The sequence below is a fragment of the Elgaria multicarinata genome, chromosome 1 (assembly GCF_023053635.1).
Source record: "Elgaria multicarinata webbii isolate HBS135686 ecotype San Diego chromosome 1, rElgMul1.1.pri, whole genome shotgun sequence".
NCBI lineage: Eukaryota > Metazoa > Chordata > Lepidosauria > Squamata > Anguidae > Elgaria > Elgaria multicarinata.
The window spans coordinates 98832784-98858049 of NC_086171.1; the positions used below are offsets into that span (position 1 = coordinate 98832784).

Genomic DNA, 25266 nt, shown 5'->3' on the forward strand with positions numbered 1-25266 from the left:
GAAGCAACGTGGTCAAAAACCTTTATTATATCCAGATGCTTCTACCCACTTTCCAGGCTAAAGGACCCCTTCTGAGTTATTCTAAAATGCACTAGTACTGAATAACCCTTCTTTGCAACCAGTTAAATATTTTGATATTTTGTACATTTGGATGCTGTGGCCAGGCAGGGCACTCCAGGAATATGTTCATCATTGTCAGCCTTTCCCCCCCTTCCTGCGTTTTGCAACATCCTGCCTGATGAAGGTTTCCGGAGATCCCCAAAGCTTGCAGATTTTTTGTGACTTCGAGTTAGCCCTAATAAAGGTATTACGTTAAGAGATTCTGATTTTCATAACAAATGTTGTAACGTTCCCCTATTTGGTGTCACAGTGATCCAAATAGGTGGGCTAGGCGTGCTACTAAACCAATGGGAATCCATCTCCATGTGGAGGTTATGTTGCAATGCAAAACAAGACTAAGTGAAATTTGTCATGTATTTGCACTGTCACTATAACATAATGAAATGCAGACTAAAAGCTTGCATATTGTATTCCACTGCACTGCCATCTAAAAAACCCCATGTAAACTCAGGAAATGTATGCAAAAGAATCATATTTTGCATATTTGTTTGCATTAAACAAGAACAGAATTTGAAAGACATTTTTTCTTGTAATATTGATATAAAAGTAGATTATGACCATTTCTGTTTATAATTATTAACTGACCTTTCTGCTAGAAATGTGACATTCATTTTTTTTTATTCCTATCATGGATTCCCATTGATTTAGTAGTACACTGAGCCCACCTATTTGGATCACTGTGACACCATGGATGCAACAGTTACCTGCGCACATCCTGACCTGAATAAGGTCACAGGCCTACGGGTGGGAGTGAGAGCAGAGTTTGACAGAGAAATTGCATACAGCATGGATGAGTTTCTTCCCCTCCACTGACATACACTCATCAGAATGCATGGTAAGAAGGAACCTCAAGAAACACCAATGGTTTATATATTATTTTATTTGGAAGTGAAAAAATAATTTAAACTCAATTATTTGTACAGGTGGCACAGTTTTGTTGGCTGGTTGGTTGGTTGGTTTATTTATTTACTGGCGAGCTAAAGGATGCCCTGCCCCACCCAGCTGCCAGTTAAAGGTAAGAGTAACAAGTATGCATCTGTACAAAATTCCATCTTTTAAAAGCTAAATGTTCATAGACGCGCCCCCCACCCCCTTATGATACCCCCCCCCATTGAAAGACAGGAGAATGGGAACGGGCACAAGTGGATGGGGGACTACAACATCCTAAATGGGAATCCTCAGTACCATTCGTCCTCTCTCTTTGGTATCCGGTCATGGTCAAGTAATCTGCAGTGGTGTCTCTAGCATCTCCATGAGAAAGGTGTCAATAGGGGTGTCACCAATCAGCTTGAAGAAGAAAAGGTGCTCCAGGCATTTCAGACCAATAGATCGCAGTGCAGGCAGCCTCAAGAGAAGTTTGGCAAACCTGAAGGATCCAGAAATGTAAAGCCTCAATAAATCTGTGTGTCATTTGGATACCAATGGTTTTCTTAACCCCCAGCAGGTGCCGAACCAACAGTAACAGTCTTATGTAGTTTGTAGCTTGAGATATATTGCTCAAGTCTTAGTTGTCTTCTTGTTGCTATTTGCTTTTTAAAATAATATAAACCACTCCTAGCATAATGCATATGGAAAGGTGGCAAATAAATAAAATGATAACAAGGATAATTAATTCTGTTCACAGACCGTCATAGACACTATGACCAATAGACACCTTCAAGCTTGAGATCACGATCTCGCCAGACAGTCACCTACAGCAGGGATGGGATAAATGACTACACAAAATGCTCATCCAAAGGACATCAGTTGCAGGTAAGTACTAGGGGTGTGCACGGACCCCCCGCTCCACCCCGCGGGCCGATCCAAAAATTTCGGATTGGCCTGCTCCGCGCCGCTCCGCCCATACTCCGCTCCTCTTTGCCGCGGAGCGACGGCTCCGAATCGGAGCTCCACAGTGGAGGGGAGTGGCGCCAGGTAAGGCCGGGAGAGGAGGGGGGGTTACTGGGCCCTGCCGCCGTCGCCACCCGTGTGGCGACGGCGGCAGAGCCCGGTAAGGGACCAAGGGGGAGGGGGGCCTTACCTGCCTCCGTCCGCGGTCCGTCGGCTTCTTCAATTGAGCCCACGGTTCAACCAGGAAGTCTGGGCCGCAAGTGTGGCCTAGACTTCCTGGTTGAACTGCGGGCTCAATTGAAGAAGCCGATGGACCGCGGACGGAGGCAGGTAAGGGAGAGGAGGGCGGGGGGGGGGTTACCGGGCCCTGCCGCCGTCGTCGCCCGTGCAGCGACGGCGGCAGAGCCCGGTAAGGGACCAAGGGGGAGGGGGGCCTTACCTGCCTCCGTCCGTGGTCCGTCAGCTTCTTCAATTTAGCCCGCGGTTCAACCAGGAAGTCTGGGCCGCAAGTGTGGCCTAGACTTCCTGGTTGAACCGCGGGCTCAATTGAAGAAGCCAATGGACCGCGGATGGACGCAGGTAAGGGAGAGGAGGGGGGGTTTACCGGGCCCTGCCGCTGTCGCCGCATGGGCGACAGCGGCAGGGCCCGGTAAACCCTACTTACCTTTCCAGCGGAGCTCCGGATCGAGGCGAAGGATCCATCTTCACCTCGATCCTCTTCGCCACGCTCCGCCGGCCCCCCAATCCTCTTCACCTCCGCCTTAAGGGCAGGCGAAGCCCCCCGCTCCGCTTCTAATTCGCCGGTCCGATTAGAAGCGGAGCACATCCCTAGTAAGTACCTCTCTGTCTCCATCATTGATTCTGTGTAGTCCACCACGTGGGATATTGATGAGCTCTCATATGGTGGGAGCAAGAAGCATATTGCATGAAAAGACACTGGAGGATAGTTCTTCCACAGAACTATCTCTCTAGAGAGTAATACTTCACATGAGAGGACATCAGTGGGGGAGGAAGCAGCAGCCCCATCGTGCCTGGGTCCGCTCCAGCTGAGAGCCCCCTCACTCCTGTTACCAACTGTCACTGATGAACTTTGCAAGTAAGAATCTAGTGCCTGCATTTGCTTTCCTTCCCAGCCTCCTCCCTCCCAATCCCCCTTCCTTTCCTTTCGTTTTTTAGATTTTAAGCCTGTGGGCAGGGATTGTCTTAAGAAATATTTTTGTAAGCTGCCTTGAGAGCCTTTTTGGCTAAAGGGCAGGATAAAAATGCTAAAATAAATAAATAGATAAAATGTATGGATGAAGAAGCTCAAGCTGTTGCTCCGCATACTTTCATGATAAGGATGCCTCTGGCAAATGCCATCAAGGTATCTGTGGGCCTAGTAGACCAGGCGAAGAGAGGGCCTGGGCATTTATGCCTAACATCATAACAAGCTATACCATATAGCAGAGACAGGCAACATAGGGCTCATGGGCCATATGCCCACCACACAGACTCCCAATGTGACCCCACCCCCCACCCCAGAAATTTGTTTGGGGGGAGACCCAAAACAATATTAAAACAAAAATCTTTGTGGAGAAAATGACATCTGGAGCTGTTATAAGAGTGCCAAAAGCTTGTTTGCAAGCTAATTTTGGCCCTTTGGGTGTTAGAAACAGAACTTCTAAAGAAGTGCAGGTTGAAAGGATCAGCAACAGAACAGTTACATTCATTTACATGTATGGCTGAAGCAAGGAACAACCAAGGCAATTACTGTTTATAAAAGCCAATGGAGGATGAAGACATAGAAAAAATAGTGGAAGAATAGAGAATCCACCTGTCAGGGACGCTTTAGGGTGGATCCCTGCATTGAGCAGGGGGTTGGACTCGATGGCCTTGTAGGCCCCTTCCAACTCTGCTATTCTATGATTCTATGATTCTATAAGTTGTTTAAATACACATTCTCTGCTATGAAAATGAATGTCTTGGAGTGTCATGAATGGATGTTCATGACATCAAACTTTCATCAAACTTTGCGATGTTTGCGTCTAACCCTGTGCAGTCAAAATTTCCATGGAGGATCAATACTTGGAGGGAGGGAGCAAAATAACACCTCCTGCCCTTTTGGGGGCTCATCAGATTTCCCCGGAGCCCCTGGCTCGACTTGCATTTGGGAACTTACTCGGTCCCCCCTTAAATCACTATTTATGCAAATTGCAGTTGTAATTTGCATAATTTATGCAAATATAGTCCATTATGACTTAATTTTATGACATTACAGTTGCAATGCACACAAATTAAGCATATTACGGCCACCATTTGCACAAATTAAGGAAATTACAGCCAAGATTCATGCAAATTAAGGCAGCAATTTGAGTAAATGCCAATTTATTTAAAGAGAAACCCTGAAAATCCATGAGCTGGCTTGACTCAATACAGATTGAGTTGGGCCAACTTGTGGGTAAAGTGAGCCAGAGTCCAGGGGGCTGAGCTGCTGGAAGCTTGACGAACTTCACGCCCTCAGATGGATTCCTCCAACGTCCCTCCCTCCAACATCCATGCATGGATGGAATCTCCTCCAGTACACAATCAACACATTTACAAGCTGTAAGCATTTGTCTCCGAAAAGAAGACCTGACTGGGATGTGGAGGTCAGGGGCATGATGTCCTGTTTTTAAAGAACGTTCTGTCATTGCTTTTTGTGTTGTGATTTTATTGGATTTTATTGCACATTGCTTGGTGGGCACTGGTGGACAGAAAAGCGATATATCAATACTTTTAATAAGTAAATAAATAAAATGATCCCTCTCTCTCCCTCCAACCTGCAAGCACTGATTTCTACAGAATTGTTTGCACAAACGTCACAAGACGTTTGAAAGGCTTTAGCAATTAAGGTGGCAAGCACGAGGGCTCAAATCCATTCCAGAACACTTGGTTATGAATTGTATTTCGTCAAGGTCAACGTTAGGTTTAACCACCCTATCAGAAAATACCTGTGAGCCTTCCAAAGGAAGCGCTCTTCTGTCACATACACTTCAGTCGAAGCTTGTGGCGAGGTGGAGGAAAGCTACTTCAGGAGATGACCCTTTATCTAGACAACACTGACCAATAGGGGCTCTCCAAAGCCTGTGAGGCAGCAGACCCAGTTCAGAAAGTAGGTCTTATTAGGGTTCTTAAGGAAAATAATGGTTTTCAATTTGCAGTATTTCTGCATTTTGGCCAGCAGGTGGCAGAATTGGGTAACAAAGGCACCGCCGAGCAAGCGTGGTGTGTGGTGTGGGCAGGCCAGCTGCTCCAAGGAAGGAAAAGCCTGAGAAGGTATGAGAAGCATGAGAAGGCATGAGAAGCGAGGTAATCTTCAGCGCTGGTTTCTCCACACTGCACTGCTCTGCTTCACGTTTCCCCACCACAAATGTTCCCCCACTACCCCCCAGCACTTCCCCCTCACCCTAGAAATTAAGCCGTGGGGTTCCTGCATTTGTCAGAGACAAAAAGGCACAGAATTCCTATGAGAAAGATTGCTAACCGTGGAGTGGAGGAAAAGATTCCGTCCCCCGTGGCAAATGCCTAAATCCTTATGCGACCATTCCAGAGCAGACGGTTGCTCCCTTTAACGTCCGTATGGAGAGTCTATTTCCCAAGAGAAACCCTAGAGAAAAGTGATGCCTAGCTCCCTTCACACTTCACACAAAGCCTCTGGGCTATTTTTCCCCTCTGGGAAATGAAAATAAATGTAAACCTGCAGGATACTCAAGACGCTTCTTCACAAGAGTGCTTGCGTTAGAAACAGTCACCCACAGATGTCTAAAGAATCCCTACAGGTGGAGGGGCAAGAGTGTCGGATTTTGACCAAGGCCCCCGTTTTGACACGGCTGCGCAGCGAGGCCTTGGGCTCGCACATTGGTGCGCCTTCCCGGCATCTGCACGGGAAAGAGTGCCAATGCAGAGTTGCTGCTGGCACTGGGCAGAGCACCAAGGAGTGGGGAGGAATGGGGCAGCCAGCTCTCCTCCCCCTGACTGCCCTCTGGCTACCCTGTTCCTCTCCTCCTCCTCCTCCTCCTCCCCTAGTTTGTTTTTAATCTGTAGATGCGAACTTTCGCATCCACAGATTAAAAAAATATTTTTTTTAAATGGGGGGAGCAACGGGGCAGCTGGAGGGAGGTCAGATGGAGGTGGGCCGGCTGCCCCGTTCCTCCCCCTTCCCCAGTGCTTGGCCCAGCAGCAGCGGTGGCCTCCCGGCTACCCCATTCCTCTCCAACCCTCCGTTTATTTACTTATTTACAGGGACCTGGAGCGCCCGACTTGAAGCTCCTGGTCCGCCCCCTTCCTTATCCAGCCCAGTTGATGGCAACCAATCGGGCCGCCATTGGCTCTGCAACCAAAAACGTCGGGATAAGTGTGTGACTTTTTTAAATGGAGTTTCTGGGGTTTGCCCCTGGACGGCTTCACAATGGTGGCTGCGTCATGTAGATGACCTGCCGCCACTCCGAATCCACCCCAGAGCAAACCCTTCATTAAGACAAGCCCAAGGAGACCTGGGTTCCAATCCTGTTTAGCCATGAGTCACGCTGAGCAACCTTAGATCTGCCACTATCTCTCAGTCTAACCTACTTCGCAGGATTGTTGAGGGTCAAATGGGTTAATCCCAATATATTTTCATTTTATTTTCATTGTCCTGAACTCCTATACTAGGAGAGATACAAATGCAACAAACCAACAAATGTGGTTTGGGATTGAAGGAAGAGTCCAGATCTGAGAAATAAAGACTACTGATTGATTATATCTCACCTTTCCTCCAGAGAGCTCAAGGTGAGGTTCAAGGGGTTCCCATCCAGACACTGGCCACCCCCAGACCGACTTAGCTTTAGTAAGGTTGCTGCAACCACTGATATAGATGCTCATTGGCTCTTTTTGGTTCTGAAGTTCTGTAAATGTCTCTCTTCCAGCACCCTTGTCAGCTGTATTTTACACAACCTGTATTTTACACCATTATGCATTAAGAGTAGTGTTGAGCCAATTTCTATTTACCTTCCAGGTTGCTCAGGGTATTTCTGCTTGGTGTATGCCTCCAGAGCAGCATAAACTTTCTCACGTAGCAATTCAACCTCTGCAGGACTGGACAGGCCCTTGGCATCTGATGTGGAGAAAGCAGGGAGACAAAGGCATGGCTAGACGAGGGGGCTAGTAGGGTGACAATCTTGCGATTTTTTGATCACGAGATCATCACCCTGGTCTACACACGGTGCGCGAAATCGCGGCTGCCATTTTGTTTTGTTTTTAAAAGGGAAATGAGCGCAGGAGTGCTCGACCGCCAGGTAAGTTTTTTTTAAAAAAAACTCCCCCTCCCCCCACCCCCAATGGGGGTGCTCGGGTCCCGGCTCCTCGCGGTTATTCACGAGGAGCTGGGACAACCCGCGACGCCCGCCCACATATTCCACGGTCTCGGGATCATCCCAAGATCGCAGAAAAAGCAGGCTAAAAGGGTAGGGTGAAATCCTGGGCCAAGGGAGGGATCATCCTTCCCTGCTCCCGGGATCCCCTGTGCGTCATGTGGACACACAGGGATGATCCCAGGATATAGGCCTGGTCTAGCCATGGCCTCAGAGAACTATCTGCCCATCCTTGTTTTTTTGGATGCAGAATCTAACGGGCAAAATTATTGCAACTATGTCCAGAGATAACAGCACGATGCCATGTAAAAGGAGTAGACAGTAGCACCACCACAGACAGTCATCCACACACTTAAAGTTTATGTAAGCTATGAATTTGGCAAAAGAGGCAACCATGTGCAATCAGGAGCAAAGAAGAAGCCACTGTAGCTACACCAAAAAATTAGCAAACACCTGAAAATAAAAAAGGACACATATAGGAGGTAGAAGAGAAGGCAGGTCTCTAAGCCAGTGTACAGGCAGATAACCCAGAACTGCAGAGATCGTGTCAGGAAAGCTAAAGCTCAGAATGAGCGGAGGTTGGCAAGGGAGGCTAAGAACAACAAAAAGACTTCTTTAGACATGTTCAGAGTAAAAGGAGGACAAAAGTAACAGTAGTCCAGAGGGCAAAATGCTGGCAGGTGACAAAGAAAAGGTGGAAGTGTTTTCCCCCAAAAGAGGATCTCTATCCCCATAAGTGCCGAACAGGCTGAAGGGGTAGGAGTGCAGGTTGAGACTGACAGAAAGATGGTCAGGGAATATCTAAGCACCTTAAATGGATTTAAGTTCCCAGGCGCTAGCGGATGTATTCTCAGAACCACTATCTATTATGTTTGAGAAATCCTTGTGAACTACAAGGATTACAGGAGGAGGACAATTTTTGCCCTTTTTAAAGATAAGGATAGAAGGAAAATCCAGGGAATTATAGACCAGTCAGTCTGACATCAATATCTGGGAAGATTTTAGAGCAAGTTATAAAGCACTCGATCTGTAGGCACTTTGACACTTACGCAGTGACCACTAGAAGGCAGCATGGATTTGTCAAGAACAAATCCTGCTAGATAAATGTTATTTCATTTTTTGAGCAGGTAATTTCCTTAGTAGATCAAGGAAGTGTTGCAGACATAATATATCTTGACTTCAGCAAAGCATTTGACAAAATGCCCCCATTATATTCTGATTAGCAAGTTAGTTGAATGTGGGCTGGCTGGCACTTTCACTAGAGGATTCACAGCTGGCTGGAAAACCGTATTCCAAGAGCTCTCATCGATGGTTCCTCATAATACTGGAGGGAGGTATTGAGTGGGTTGTTACAAGATTCATTCTTGGGCTCTATACTCGTCAATATTTTTATTAACGACTTGGAGGAAGAGATGGGGAAAATGTTTATTAGATTTGCAGATGACAAAAAATTGAGTGGGATAGCTAATAACTTAGAAGACAGAAACAAAATTCAAAAGTATCTTGATAGGTTTAAAAACTGAGCAGGAAGAAAACCCAGAATGAAATTTAACGGAGAAAAGTCCTTCATTTAGGGAGGGAAATCAAATGCACAGGTATAAAATGGGGAATCCCTGGCTTGGTAATAGTACATGTGAAAAGGAACTTGGAGTTTTAGTCGATCACAAGCTGAACATGAGTCAGCTGTGTAATGTAGCTGCAAAAAAGGCCAAAGCAATTTCACATTGCATCAATACAAGTATAGCTTTAAAATCCCGAGCAGTAATAGTTTCACCCTGTTCTATGCTGGTCAGACTTCACCTTATATATGAGGTCTAGTTCTGGACACCACACTTTAAGAAGCATTCAGATAAACTGGAACGGGTTCGGAGAAGGGCAACAAAGGGTATATAAATATTCTAAATAATAATAATAACAACAACAACAACAAAGATGATCAGGTTACTGGACTAAGCCCTAAGAGGAAAGATTGAAGGAAGTGGGTATGTTTAGGTTTGAGAAGAGAAAACTGAGGGGCGATACGATAGAATTTTTCCAGTACATAAAGGATTGTCACACAGAAGAGGGCGGCAACATGTTCTCTATCATCCAAAACTGTAGGGCACAAAATAATGGGCTTATGTTACTGGAGGGCAAATTTCGGCTGAACATCAGGAAAAAGCTTCCTAACAGTCAGAGCAGTCAGACAATGGGACCAGCTGCATAGGGAGGTGATATTCAAGCAGAGACTGGAAAGCCATCGCTCAAGGATGCTTTAAAATGGATTCCTGCACCAATCCAAATGGGAGAGACTTCTGGAAAGACTCACAGCAGCCTGTAAGACATATATTATATATTTACAGCTGGAAGCCGAAGAGCCGGTCACATGGCCTTGGGCAGAGAGGCTAAAGAGTTGCTAAAGGAAGATGCCTTTAACTACCCAGCCATCCGGGTTTACCTGGATTGAAGAGGACAATGGCTCGTAGGCACCCCAGCTCAGATTTGTCCATCTGCATGTCTTTCATTTTCGACACCAGCTCAGTAAGAACTCTGTATACAGAGAGAAATAGAGATCAAGGGCCAAGGTCTGGCACTGAATTCGTTCATGGAGACTGAGGTGCTTCCACATTGGGCAGATAGAGTGGGACTGCCATGTTTTGTTCACTCACTTTACACAGGGCACGCCCGTATGGCCATCACCCAGTCATTGTCAACCTGTATTTTCTCGGTAGTTCTTCCATCTTTTCTCAGGCCACAGGAAGTCTGATTTTTTCTAGTAGAACAGAAGAGTAGTGCAATCTCCACAGGTATGGATGTCATTAACACTAACTCTCCTGTCTTTTTCGAAGTGCAGATTTCAACGTGGGTAGCAATGTATCAGGTCGGTGAACCTATCACACCTCAGCACATTTTCACTGTAACCCTTGTGGTGGGCACCATTTTATTCCCAGATTATTTATTTATTGTTAACTGATGTTATAAATAGTGCTAAAATTATTTTCCTGCTGTACTTTTTAAGGATGTTACAGTATTAGCAAAGTATTACTTAACTCAAAGAATGTTATAGTACTAAAATGCTAATTAAAATATTTTAGCAATAGAAATTATTGGCAAAGTGTTTTTTCTTAAAGAAAATTAGCACTATAGCATTACATTGTTGTAGCTCTATAAGACCCTTTAATTTAACTGGTATTTCACTATTATTTTATAAATTTCAATTATAACCAGAATAGTGTCATAGCATTAAAATATTGATTTAAAAATAAGCAGGATGATAAAATGTCATCCATTACAAAGATGTGCAGTGTTTCAAATGGCTGCTCAGATAAATTGGACCTTCCCTCACCCCAACAGCTTGCCCACTGGTGTAGATGGAACATAGCGGGATGAAAAAGGTGCAATAGCCCTGTAGGAAGTGAATTGCAATTCTGCTTGTATGTTACAGCAGAGGAGCAATGATAGTGCTAGAAACCAGCTGTCTGGAAACAGCCACCCAAACAGAAGGTGCTTAACCACATCTTCTATACAATTGCAGGTAAATGAACCTCAACACTGTTTTAGAAACCAAAAGGCTGTTTTAAGAGAGTGGAACTAGAGCCTACCCACCCAGCCCTACCCATTTTTATTTTTATTTTGCTGCTAACTACTTCCTAGACAGGATTTCCATTCCAACAGTGTTCCAAAAAGTGCATATTTCCTAGCTGAGTTTTTTATTCCACTGAAACTTAAATTAAACATTATCTAGGAAAGTTATAATGTCAGGACAAAGATGAAAAACGTGCCTGTCAAAAATGGAGCCAACCCCAGCACTGTGTGCACTGCTCCGGTGCACATGTAAGCCAGTAGCCAAGAGGATGCCATCCTGCACAGAGACAGAGCGATGGGAAAATGAGGCAATCAGCAGTTCATTCCAACCTAAAAGAGAAGATGGATGTGATACACACATTTCCTATGCGAACAGTTTAAAAGGACTTGCCTCTTTAAAGGACTTGCTATTAACTTGCACTAGACTAATTTATGCATGTATGCAAGCTTTTGAGCAACACAGTATTCTTTAACAGTCAAAATCTCTCTCTCTCCTAATTATTCTCATGGTACAGTGGCATGGGGTTTTCAGAAATGGATGTGTCTCAGTGAGCCTGTTTGGATGAGCACAGGGGGAAAGAAGCCATTATGGCTTCTCTCCCTGCCACGGCACGTGCTGTGCACACACTAGTTGCTTACATAATTAACTTTGCTGCAGCATGGATTAGTGTGTTGTCCAAAGCTAGGGTGTAGTGTGGCTGGGGTGGCTTCATATCTACCCTACAGCACTTACTGCACATCGTGGGTTGTGGAGTGGATACAAAGCCATCCCTGCTGTGCTGTTTGCCAGGTTTGGACGACATGTTAACCTGCATTGCAGTGCAGGTAATTACCGTATTTCTTCGATTGTAAGACGCCATCGATTGTAAGACGCACACTAATTTCAGTACCACCAACAGAAAAAAAACCCTAAGACACACCCACAATTCTAAGACACCCCCCATTTTTAGAGCTGTTTATATGGGGGGGGAAGTGCGTCTTAGAATCGAAGAAATAGGTTAGGTAAACAACGGGGGCACACATGGCACTCATGGGAGCAGGGGTAGGAGCCACAATGGCTTCTCTCCCCCCACCCCACGATTGTCCAAACCCAGTCAGTTTGTAACTATATGTTTGAAATGGAACAGGATTGAACCAATGCGTTGTAGTGGTTGGAGGGCTGGACAGGGACTGGGAAATCCGGGTTCTAGTCCCCACTTGGTCATGAAGCTCACTGAGAGCTCCATCACACCAGCGTTACAGCCTGCTGTCATGGTGCGTTGCATACAAAGGACTCAGATGACACCGTCCACGTCCTGCCCTGATCTCGCCTCTTCCCCCTTCTTTGTGAGGTTTCCAAGTGCAGGGAAGGAACAGTTTTTCCAGCAATGCATTCAACCTTCTACATGTATTTTTATCCCATCGTACTCAATCTGATGTTCTTAGAGAGGGCAGCATTGCTGATGAAAGGGAGGGGGCGTGACAGGGCGAGGTGTCCCTGCGAACAACCAATAGATTGTAAGGGGAGGTACAAATGAGTTCTGCGGGGTGGGGGGAAACAGCAATTCCCAGGAGAGGTGTGAAGATGAATGCAACGTAAGGCTTTCAAATGCTAAGTAAACGGAGGGGTATAATACAAGGGCAAACGTTCAGGTATGATGGAGCTCTGAGTGACTTTGGGCCAGTCACTGACTCTCAGCCCAGCCTACCTCACAGGGCTGTTGTGAGGATAAAACGGAGAGGAGGAGGACTGTGTACACTGTTATGGGCTCCTTGAAGGAATGGCAGGATATAAATATAACAAATAAATAAAAACGGTACCAAATGTAATAGTAGATGTTTGCACTGGAGAACTCTGTTGCCAGAAATTTAAACTTTCCTTTAAAAGAGGAGATGATAACAGGAAAGAGGTGTGTGTGTGAAATTAGGAAACAATAATAAGGCAGCTTTGGAGTATGGGCAAAGAATTGGGAGATGAGAAGGTGAGATCATTGTTTATGTTTGAGATGAGATGGGTTAAGTAGGTTCAAATTGTTTACCTTGTTGCACAGATGCTATGGATGTTTTTCTCTTAAAAAGTTCACACATTGAATACAGGTGGGAATCTATTAGGTTCCATTATCAAAATTTAAGTTATCTTTAACCAATGTCCAATAGGCAGAAATTTAGCAGGGCTACTTTATGCATCACTTTCATCTCCATTCTAGGAAAAGGTTCACTAGTTAAATTTCTTCCTCTCACATGCCAGTCAGAGCACATTAATCTTGCAGGAAAAGTTGGCAACCCTTGTCATAAATTGGGTAGCACAAGGGACATAGTTATTGAACATGAGAGTTATTGAACATGAGAGGACCACGTTAAGGTTGGCCCGGCTCCGTAAAATGACAGAGAGCGCACACAAGCACACACATCTTTGCAAATACAACTTTATGAAGAGGATATGTGTCCCAGCTGTCAGGGGAGCTGAGCTCTTTCACACTCTTTGGCTCTTCATCACACAAGAACCCACCATGGATGAGGCAGAAGAGAAGAGAAACAGCAGCAGCTTAAGACGAAGCAGCTCCTGGCGGCCATTACAATTTTCTGTGCCTTGCACATTGAAATGAAGGGTAACAACGAATCAGCAATATTTGTTGCTGGACTATACCATTTCAGACTGCAGATGACAGGGAATTGCATGTTTAAATGTATCTCAATACAAAACAAAAAAACCTTCCCTGTTCTTACAGAATTAGAGAAAGGTTTAAAACAGAACCTTTTTCCTTGGCATATTCATTTTGCCAACACAGGGCTGCACACATTTTTGTGGATAAACATTTTTGGCATGAAAAAGGAGGCTTCAGGGGACCCAAAATATTCTCCAAAGCATCCCCCAAACCCTTACCTTTTTGCACCAGTTTGCTCCTGTTCACTGCTTCTGTCAGCAGCTGCTTCAATGCCATTTTTAAACAAAAAACAAAACAAAACACAGGGTCGTTATTTTTGCTTGCTCTGTGATCTTGCGAATCAGGGATCATGGGCCCAGTATGATGACATCATAGTCGCATAACCAAATTCAGCTGGGCCCATGGCACTGCCAAGAAGTCCATTCGGAGCAGGGCTGGGCAACTTGTGGCCTTCCACATGTTTTGACCCACAGCTCCCATTAGCTCTAGTCAGCATAGCCAATAGTGAGGGATCACAAGAGCTGTAAGCCAAATCATCTGGGGGGGCACCTGTTGCTCTCCCTGAAACTTGGCGGTGTGACTTATCACAGAGCCTCTACATCTAGAATGTCACTTGCTATGTTCACAGTGGTGTGAGTGCCCACCCCCACCCAGCCTCATGCGTCCTTCCAACCTTGGAGCTGGAGAGAGGAATGGGGATCATGTGCTGCGCATCAGAGGTGCACAGCGCAGCTGCAGGGACAATCCCAACCCCTTCCCTCTCCTCTGGGTCTGAGCTGGAGAGGGAGGTTGGGGCTTGTTCCTCTGCAGTATTATTCCAAGATCAACCCCCCATTTACCCAGCTTTGAACTTGGGGCTAGGGGAGGAGGGGATTGCCCCCTGACCTTACACTGTGTTTTGGGGGAGGGGAGGGTCTTGTGAACACAAAGTTTTGGTGGGCCACCAAGACCAGGCAAAATTTGGGGATCATCTGTTGAAGACAAATATGAGTGAAAGCAGGAAGCATTACCCTCACACTGGGCGTGTTCAGAGAAAAACACTAAGGCACTAACCCTTTTGCAGCAAATGGTTACTGAGTGTGTTTAAATGTTGGTTATGTAGCACCATGGTTAGGAATTGTTCACATGATATGCTAAGGCCATAATGTTTAGCTCAAAATGCTTAACCACCGTGGTTTAGCATGTCATCTGAATAGGGTCATTGAATAGGACTTCTGACAATGCCACGCAGCACATCGGGTTTGGCTACCTGATGATGTTATGAAGCCAAATCAGAGTAAAGGCAAAGCTTCCTGCCCTCACTTTAAATAGGCAAGCATTTTCTCTCCGTTCTGCAGCCAAACTATTGCCAAAATGGGGAGGCCTTTTTCACCAGCAGTAAACTTTTTCACAAAATCCCCCCCTCCAATTTTGATTAAGCTTTTTTTATATAAAAAAATTGAAGGCACAGTTAAATATGCAATCTATCACCTACAGTCTGACATGGTACAGACCAGCAAAAGCTGCATAAAACAAGGGCTCTGATTATTGCTTTGTCCTCTATTGTAAGTTAGTATTTGAGAATTAGAGCAGTGGCAAGGTGTAGCAGCCAAGACCCCATTACCTGCTCGGAGGAGGATAACTTGGTCTTCCAGGGTCAGGTCTGAGAAGTGTGGGATCCGCTTGGCCCATTCCACCAATGTGAAAAGCTGCTTGTCAGCTGCATGGCATATATTGGTGACTGGATCATTGGTCTAAGGGAGAAACGGGAATGTCAGCTGGAAAATCAGCAGCCACCAGCACCTTGTTTTTTCTGCAGACATGGTCCCTAGGTAGTAAAACTCCAAATTGCCCATCAAATGTTCGGAGAGCTATAGCATTGGTTTCCAGACTTTATATTTTCTGCAGAACCGATTTGCACCAACATATATGCTGAGGAAAAAAGGATAGCCCACCACAGAACCCTTGCATGTTGCAGAGGATTCTGGGGCATGTTCTACAGCTCAGTCTCTGTTCTGTGCACTGGCAAAGCCAGCTATGCCTTACCACCAACCCATACCAAGAAAGCATGCATTCTAGTGTTTATTTAGCTTATTTATTTTTAAATTTTCATTCTGGGGCAGCATACACATTGTATTATTCGATACAATAAGAAGCGCATAAAACCTAAACTTCAATACAGTAAAATTGAGAGGCATAGAAAATATTTCAACCAGCTGAAAAACACAATTTTGAATTTAAAATGCCTAGGAAAATAAAAAGGTTTCAACCTGGTGCTGAAAAGGGTGCAAAGTTGGTACCAGGTGTACTTCCTGTAGGAAGGAATTCCAAAGTCAGGGTGCCACCACAGAGATGGCTGCCTTTTACCAATGAAAAATGCACTTCTTTCATATATGGAATACTTCAGAATGGTCTCCTCAGAAGATCTTGATGCACAGACATCTCGCTGTGGGAGGAGAGGCTCCTTCCAGTATTTGGGGCCCAAACCATTTAAGAGCTAGGGGGGTAATCCTGTCCCCGTAAACAGCATCTGGGGGAAGATGGGATTGTTCATTTTCCTGGTTCTGAGTCCGTAGTCATTGCTCCAAGCTAGGAGCTGGAAACCGTGCTTCCTGTTCCCACCCAACCACCCCCGCTCTGCCTCTTGAAGCCAGTGCAGAGAGAACCGTGCCAGCTACCCATGCCAGTGAGGAGAGGGGGAAAGGGAGGCATTCCTGGGGGGCGGGGGTGGGAAGAGGGGGAGACTGGGGACCTAGAATCATAGAATAGCAGAGTTGGAAGGTGCCTACAAGGCCATCGAGTCCAACCCCATGCTCAATGCAGGAGTCCACCCTAAAGCATCCCTGACAGATGCTTGTGCAGCTGCCAATTGAAGGCCTCTAGTGTGGGAAAGCCCACAACCTCCCTAGGTAACTGATTCCATTGTCGTACTGCTCTAACAGTCAGGAAGTTTTTCCTGATGTCCAGCTGGAATCTGGCTTCCTTTAACTTAAGCCTGTTATTCCACATCCTGCACTCTGGGAGGATCGAGAAGAGATCCTGGCCCTCCTCTGTGTGACAACCTTTTAAGTATTTGACGAGTGCTATCATGTCTCCCCTCAATCTTCTCTTCTCCAGACTAAACATGCCCAGTTCTTTCAGTCTCTCTTCATAGGGTTTGTTTCTAGACCTCTGATCATCCTGGTTGCCCTCCTCTGAACATGCTCCAGCTTGTCTACGTCCTTCTTGAATTGTGGAGCCCAGAACTGAACGCAATACTCTAGATGAGGCCTAACCACGGCCGAATAGAGAGGAACCAGTACCTCACGTGATTTGGAAGCTATACTTCTATTAATGCAGCCCAAAATAGCATTTGCCTTTCTTACAGCCATATTGCTATGAGTTATCCCCAGCTGTCCCCCAGCCTCGTTCCTCCCCCCTTACCAAAGCATCTGCTAGATGGGCCAAATCACTAGTCTAGCTAAAATGCAGAGTGTGAAGCATCTCCCACTCTGCATAGGATACTCGTAAATCCCTGAGTTCGGTGGCTTACGAGTAGCCAGCATGCATCCCATAGGACTGCACCTTTAAAGGTAAGCACCAGCAGCTCAAATTGGATTCTGAAGCAAATAGGTGCCAATGTTGTTCCTTCAGAATTGATATAACATACCTACCCCCAAGCAACCCAGCCAGCATCACTCCGAGGAAGAGGGAAATGATCCCTTAGAAGGGACCCATTCCTCAGGAGATGTGCGAATATCCTCTCACACCGAGGATGTGCCTCTGGGGGGGAGGGGGGCTTGTGGTAGTGGGAGATTCTGTCATTACGCACATAGACAGCTGGGTTTGTGATGGGCGTGCAGACCACATGGTGAGTTGCCTGCCTGGTGCAAAGGCTGCGGATATCAAGTGCTGTCTAGATAGCACAGTACACAGTGCTGGGGTGGAGTCAGTTGTCATGGTCCATGTTGGTACCAACGATGTGGGTAAATGTAGTCTTTATTTTTATTTATTTATTTATTTATTACATTTTTATACTGCCCAATAGCCGAAGCTCTCCGGGCGGTTCACAAAAAAAGACTTGAGGTCCTGGAAGCCAAATTTAGGTTGCTAGGCAGGAGGTTGAAATCCAGGACCACCAAGGTGGCTTTCTCCGAAATGCTACCCGTTCCACGCGCAGGGCCAGCTAGACAGGTCGTAGCTGAGAAGTCTCAATGCATGGATGAGACGATGGTGTAGAGAGGAGGGGTTCAGATTTGTTAGGCACTGGGGAACATTTTGGGATAAGCAGGGCCTGTACAAGAGGGATGGGCTGCACTTAAACCAAAATGGAACCAGACTGCTGGCGCTAAACATAAAAAAGGTGGCAGAACAGCTTTTAAACTAAATCCTGGGGGAAAGCCGACAGGAGCTGGGAAGCACCCGGTTTGGGTTAAATCATCTGAAGAAGATGAATCTGAAAATGTTTTTGATTGTCCCAATGTAGAAGGGGAGCAAATAGGCCATGAGTACAGGATGGAACATGTTAGCCAATCAAAGAGGCTAAAGTGCAACAGTGAAAAAGGGACGCGCCAGAAACATATGGTGAGGGACACCACTTATAGGTGTTTCTATGCAAATGCTGGAAGCCTCCGAACCAAAATAGGAGAATTGGAGTGACTGGTTTCAAAAGAGAATCTGGATATTGTGGGCATTACAGAAACCTGGTGGAATGGAGAGAACCAGTGGATACAAACTCTACAGGAAGGACAGGGAGGGGCATACTGGGGGTGGTGTTACTCTGTACTTCATAGAGGGCATTGTGTCAAGTAGACTAGAGCACCTAAACAGGGCAGACTCTTTCACAGAAGTGCTGTGGGTGACAATACAGGGTCCCAAAACTTATTTAGTGCTAGGAATGTACTATCGTCTCCCAGATGAAAATGCTCAGGGTGACCTTGAGATGGAAAACAAAATCAGGGAGGTTCCAAACAAGGAAGTGTTGTAATAATGGGTGACTTCAATTATCCTCACATTGACTAGATAAATGCATATTCCATTCATGACAAAGAGGTTAAATTTCTTGATGTCCTTAATGACTGTGCGCTAGAACAGTTGGTCATGGAACCGACCAGAGTGGAAGCAACTCTGGACTTAATCCCAGCAGCAGGTGGGTGTGTTACACTGCCACCATTAAAAAGAGCCACCAGATTCATCATTCATCTTTTCCTGTTGGGGCATTCTCCAGATGTAGAATCTTGGGGACAATAGTCTGCACCAGCTTCCTAGTGACACCAGTGAAATCTCTCCATATTGCAAGTGGATGCATCTTTGTCTGGATCATCACTACTAAACAAATACCAAAAAAGAGGAATGCTTCCCCTGATTGTCAATGCCAATAAAGCTCCTGAGGGGGAAAACTCTTGGCTACTGAGGTGTCTAAAAAGTAGGGGTGTGCACGGACCCCCCACTCCGCTTCTCTTCCAGATCCGCGATTTGTGGATCGGCCCGCTCCACCCTGCCCCCGCTCCGCCTATGTCCGCTCCGCTCCGCTCGGAGCTCCGGATCCAGATCAGAGCTCCGTTTCCCCCCCCCCCCATAGGCTTGCATTAAGCTAAAAAAGTATACAACTTTTTTTTCTGTGAAAGTTAGAAACCTCAAGTTTGGCATCATGACACCTCATGGGGGTATACACACGCACGCCAAGACTCAAGGCAATCCCACCATCCCCTGATTTTTGGGGAATTTATGAAAATCGGGCACCCCATTCACACCCCTTTCCATAGCTCCGTCAATTTGCACGTTAAAAATCTCAAACTCGCCACCATGAAAGCTTATCCAGGGATACACGCACGCCAAAACTCAAGGCAGTCCCATCATCCCCTGATTTTTGGCAGGGCTTAAACCTGCAGACATCTCAATGGAGCCATTTCAAAGGAAATCCCAACATGCCATGAATTGGGGAGTAGAGATAAACCTATGAAATCTTCTTCCACACTTGAAAAATGGATTTGGAAATTCCAAAAGTCTAACTTGAGCGCAGGAAGGACTTCTCCCCTGAGTCAAAGCCAGACACACACAACATCCCTGCGAGGCGGGCAGGGGAGGAGGGAGGGAAGGCAGGCAGGCAGCAGACATTTCTGGGGGCATAAGGAAGTGAGCCAAGGATAAGCCAGTAACGCATATAAAATGGAATAAATAAATAAATAAACAAAGGAGGGATGGAATTAAAAGCAGCAGTGTTGCTGAATAAACAACAAGAAGAACTTTTAAAAAAAGGCTATATCTGTCTTTTACCAGTAATAGGGGGACGTGCCCGGGGATGGGGGAAGCAGCTGCCAATTTGACTGGTCCTAGTGACCAGTCTTTTAAGAAGCAACGCTGTCAGTTCAGCTCATGAAAGACATTGCTCCACCACTAAGAGAAGTAGAACGCTCACTTCAACTCATGATAGGCATTGCTCCACCGGGTTACTCTCTTTGGAGGGCTGTGATAGCCCCCCAAGTATTATTATTATTATTATTTATTTATATAGCACCATCGATGTACATGGTGCTGTACAGATAACACAGTAAATAGCAAGACAGGAGAGAGTGGGGGCATGTCCATATGGCATGCCCTAGGGGAGCTCATCCCCTTGCACCACATCTTTTCAGTTGTTCCCCAAAGTTAGGGTGGGTAGCAGTGCTCTCTTATTATTGGCTTAGTATATGATTTCAGGTTGTGTTTGTGCATTTGGTGGGGCTACTGTTTTAAAAAACACTGGGAAAAGTCCGTTCAGACTAAGAAAGAGAAGTTTCCCAGAATCCCAAGTTACCCGTTTTGCCTATCCCCTCCTCCAACTTTGGGATCATGTGATCATGACCGGGAGTTGACTCTGCCCCTCAGCCCTTCGAAAAAGGTATTTCCCGGCGGTTTTTTAAAAAATTCTAGCGCACGACCCGCACCACGCAGAGAGCTGAGAGTAGTCTCAAAATGACCCCCATCCACGACTCTCTGAGCACTAGAATTTTCAGAACGATAGCTTCAAAAACAACACAGTTATCCCACTTTCTTTTCCGCAATGCAATCCTATGGGCGAAATGTTACAAGATGGCGATCAGACCGGACCGCGGAAACCGGAGCGCTCCGAAAATGGGCGCTTCTCTTCGCCTTGCTTCTAGGGGTCCGCGGTCCGCTTCTACTCCGCCTCTGGGCAAGGCAGAGCAGGCCAATTCGCTCCTGCTTCTGCGCTTCTAATCGGAGCGGAGCACATGCCTACTAAAAAGGCAGAACAAGGAAAGTTAAAGTAAACTGAACCAAAACTGGGGAATGACCATAGTTTCTAAGAGAGTTTAAGGTGATACAATAAAAAAAATCATTTCCAGTGGTGTACAAAAAATGTCTTTTGTCCCAGCTTCACTTTTAGTAAAATAGAGATTTTGCAGACTTTTGAAGCACCACACAAACTTTCAAAGACGATTTCTCAGAGATAAAAGTTGGATTCATATCCATACTGCAGGAAACAATGCCCCTTTCATATACTTTATGCAGGAAAAAAATATCATTTGTCCCCAAGTTCTCAATATTACTAGTTAAGAGATTCTGCTTTAGATGTATGGGTCTACAATGCCTATTCCAAAACAGGCCCTTTGCACCCTTACTTATTGACTTTGTAAAACACAAGAGGCACTTTCATGTACATGCACCCACTCTGTTCAGCCTGAATCAAACTGGTGAGCAATGCAATGCTTCAAATGCTGTGGATCTGTTTAGAAAGCAGCTCTATTAAACCTAGCTTAAGATCCCCAGGCAATCTCTGCCACTGTGAACAGATATTGCACTGCAAGTTAAAGCTCCCTAAGTGGGCCGTGCCTCTTGCTTAGCAGAATCAGGCTGCAGTGACTATGTGCTGCATTAACCTACTTCTTAAACAGGCCGCGTTTAGGTTGAAGGAAAAGCAGCCACTTGGGCCCTGATTCAATTAGGGGGCCCACACCAGTGTGTGCGCGCGCATGTGCATGATTATTCAACATTCTCATCAAGTTGCAAGAATCATAGAATCATAGAATAGCAAAGTTGGAAGGGGCCTACAAGGCCATTGAATCCAACCCCCTGCTCAATGCAGGAATCCACCCTAAAGCATCCCTGACAGGTGGTTGTCCAGCTGCCTCTTGAAGGCCTAACTAAAAGCCTCAGGGGGCAGTCCCAAGCAGCCACCTACCGAGTTGTCAGCACTCACATCACCATAAGATTCAGTTTTGGGTTCAACGGCCATTTCCGCTTCTAAAATCCTCTCCACAGGCATATCTTCATTGCTGCCACCGCTGCTGCTCGTAGACTCTGCTTCATTCTCACTCCGTTCTCTGCTTCTCTGCCTCTCCTCCTGAACCGCTGAGTACACAAAAAACACACACGTTTTGCCCTGAACCAACGTTTTCGGCACTCTGTCTCTGTGCCCCAGAATAAATCCCCACCTTTACATCTTTCTCCTATTGCCACTGATAGACAAGGCCACGTTGTTCCCAATGCCTAGAATAGCCCTCCCTCTCATCATCAGACTCCCTCCCACTCAAAACAGTTCTTGTACAAAGCCTTTCCTTTACCAGGGCAGTCAGGACAATGTGAGCTTTGCACTAAAAGTACTTGTAATACAATATTGCAATAAGAAAAGCACATTTCTGCAACATGTAGTAGTCATGTAAATTCAGCACATTTACGTCAGCTTGCTTCTTTGTGTAATTTATACTTGTTGCTAGCCATGGTGGAGGGGAAGGAGCTATAGATGGCACTGGAGACCCTACTTTGGGAAATTATATTTAGTGCGTGCATGCATGCGCACGCACATGCAGCACCTGTGAGATTTCCGCAGGTGCTGCCCACAGACCTTCAAGCATATCTTCACAGCCACAAGTTTTATGAACTTGCTTTAGTATTTTAAAGTGAAAGCCATGATTCACAGGAAGTTGAATTCTTTGTCCGATGTCACACTTTATGCCTATTGTAGGTTCCCAAGAAATCACAGTGCGCACGCACACAGCTCTGAATATGGACTCGGTGATTTCTGTTGCCCCATTCCCTAAAAGTAATTTAAACCCACAGATCTACCCACTGAATGTTTTAATATTTACATCAACTTTTGAGGTGGGTGCTGGAATTATTCTGATTCTGAAATTGCTTCCACAGCTGTGGGAACTGTTGTCACGTACTAGTGAAGGACATGGCTGGGAAGCCCCCCACCCCCGCTTCAAATCTCAGTTCAGCTATGAATTCACTGGCTGTGCTATGGGCAAAGCCCCCCCTCTCAGCCTCAGGCCCTCCCCAGTCTGTAAGGGAGGTAACACACTGGGCCTACCTCATGAGGCCTGATGTAAGAAAATGAGAGACAATATTTATGAGCACTTCAAGAAAGTACTACATAAATCTAAATATGTTTATCACTACCAGTGCCAATACCTCTGCAAAGTTCATGATTTCCCCCTGAAAATGAGCAGCTCCTACTTGAGGTCCTTTTCTCACAAAGTGTTTTGTTTATTTATTTATTACATTTCTATACTCCCCAATAGCTGGGGCTCCCTGGGCAGTTCCTGCGATGTATCCCTACCAGGAAAAGCATCCTAACAAGAAAAGGGGGTTGGGATTGTCCCTGCAGCTGCGCTGTGCGCCTCTGATGTGCAGCACATGATCCGCATTCCTCTCTCCAGCTCCAAGATTGGAAGGACGCCTGGGGCTTCTCATGACTGCGAGAGGGTGGGGGTGGGGGTGGGCACTCACACCATTGTGAACGTTGCAAGTGACATTCTAGACGTCAAGGCTCTGTGATAAGTCACACCGCCAAGTTTCAGGGGAGAGCAACAGGTGGCCCCCAGATGCTTTGGCTTACAGCTTTTGTGTCCTTCACTGTTAGCTATGCTGACTAGAGCCAATGGGAGCTGTGGGTCAAAACACGTGGAAGGCCAAAAGTTGCCCACCACTGCTCTAAATGGACTTCTTGACAGTGCCATGGGCCTAGCTGAATTTGGTTATGCGAAAGAAATAACACACACACACACACACACATACACACACACACACACACACACACACACACACCTGTAGAGTCTGAGTCCCAGCTCTTTTGTTCCATGATATATAATGATATATAACATACACACATCTATCTACTTATCCATCTACATACACACAGGCACGCACACATACATGCACACACACACACACACACACACACACACACACTTCCCCTTATAAAGAGATACCTTCTCTCTTCATGCCCATGGCTAGGCATTTCTGATAGCGGCAATACTGGCAACGATTCCGCTGGCGCTTGTCAATTAGGCAGTCCTTGTTATCCCGACAGGTGTAGATGAGGTCCTTCCTAATTGTCCGTTTGAAGAAGCCTTTGCAGCCTTCACAACTGTACACTCCATAGTGCTTCCCTAACAACAAGTCAGCAACACATGTCAGTGCATGCCCAATTTGGAGATTAGGGCAAGAGGTATTGGTTGGGGTGGGAGAGGAAATGGCAGTGGTCTTTCATTTTGAGACATCCTCATTCCAGAAACTCATCTGTTTTCATGAGTTTTACTGCACTCTCAGAAAGGATGCTTCCAGATGGTGGCTCCTACCCAGCAAAGCACTTTGTGCTGCTATTCCACAGATCAGGGGCATCATTAGGAGGTCACCTGTAGAGCCCATGACCCAGCTCTTTTGCTCCATGACTGCAATCATTGCCTGCCAGTCCGTCTGTCCCCCCTCCATGCCTGCCAACTCACTCAGGGCCAAACCAGTTTATGGCAGTGAATTCTAGAAATTAAATTAGGCATTGTGTGATCAAAGATGCCCTCTTTGATGTGTTCTAGTTTGAAAACAGTTTCATAATCATTGGGTGATGCCAAGTTATAGTATTATGAAAGAGTAGAGAAAAGAGCTCTACGTCGACTTTCTCAACATCATGTATAATTTTCTAAACCTAATTGTACTGTTACTTTCTCTTTCTAAAAAGAAGAGCCCCAAATGCTTAAGCTTTCCCTGTAGAGAAGGTGTTCAAAAGAGTTGAAAAGTGGTTTACAAGAGGCATTGCTTCTCATGGTGGACACAAACACAAAAACTTTTTTCATGGTCACCTCCAAACAAACAGATCTTGGCATTGTTTCAACATGGTGCAAAACCTATTTTACCAGAGGCAAACATGGGATGTGCATGCACACCAGCAGTGACCTCTCCTTTGAACCACCTTCATCTCTCTATAAAAAACAACAACTATCATTTGCCTGCAAGTTGCAAAAGATAAGAACATAAGAAGAGCCCTTCTGGATCAAACCAAGGGTCCATCTAGTCCGGCACTCTGTTCATACGGTGGCCAACCAACCATCAGCCAGGGATGAACAAGCAGGACGTGGTGCAACAGCACCCTCCCACCCATGTTCCCCAGCAACTGCTGCACACAGGCTTACTGCCGCAGATACCAGAGGTAGCACACAACCATCAGGGTTAGTCGCCATTGATAGCCTTCTCCTCCAGGAATTTATCCAGCCCCCTTTTAAAGCCATCCAAATTGGTGGCCATCACTACATCTTGTGGTAGTGAGCTCCATAATTTAATTATGCGCTGTGTGAATAAGTCCTTCCTTTTATTTGTCCTGGATCTCCCACCAATCAGCTTCATGGGATGACCCCTTTGGGTTCTAGTATTTTGAGAGAGAGAGAGAGAGAGAAATGTCTCCCTATCTATAATCTCCATAACATGCATAACTGTGGAAGACAAGCATATCTTTAGGATATTTAGTTTCAGTATTAGTTAAATACTGATGTGCTCAATTGCATAAG

At 45.8% G+C, this 25266-nt stretch overlaps 1 protein-coding gene across 2 annotated transcripts in view; it reads right to left on the minus strand.

The window, feature by feature from the left end:
• Positions 1–1235: 1235 nt before the first annotated feature.
• RXRG (retinoid X receptor gamma) overlaps positions 1236–25266 on the minus strand; it is a 61478-nt gene continuing 37447 nt past the window's right edge. Inside the window, exons 2-9 of one of the 2 annotated variants that reach the window (XM_063116885.1) lie at positions 23698–23877; positions 21689–21835; positions 18234–18268; positions 15129–15258; positions 11078–11210; positions 9754–9845; positions 6955–7060; positions 1236–1486 (exon numbers count right to left, since the gene is read on the minus strand). In XM_063116885.1, the coding sequence (XP_062972955.1) occupies positions 1339–1486; positions 6955–7060; positions 9754–9845; positions 11078–11210; positions 15129–15258; positions 18234–18268; positions 21689–21835; positions 23698–23877 (971 nt within the window). In that variant the 3' untranslated portion in view covers positions 1236–1338. Of the gene's footprint in view, positions 1487–6954; positions 7061–9753; positions 9846–11077; positions 11211–15128; positions 15259–18233; positions 18269–21665; positions 21836–23697; positions 23878–25266 lie in introns of both variants that reach the window. The other variant, XM_063116876.1, reaches the window with a different exon arrangement.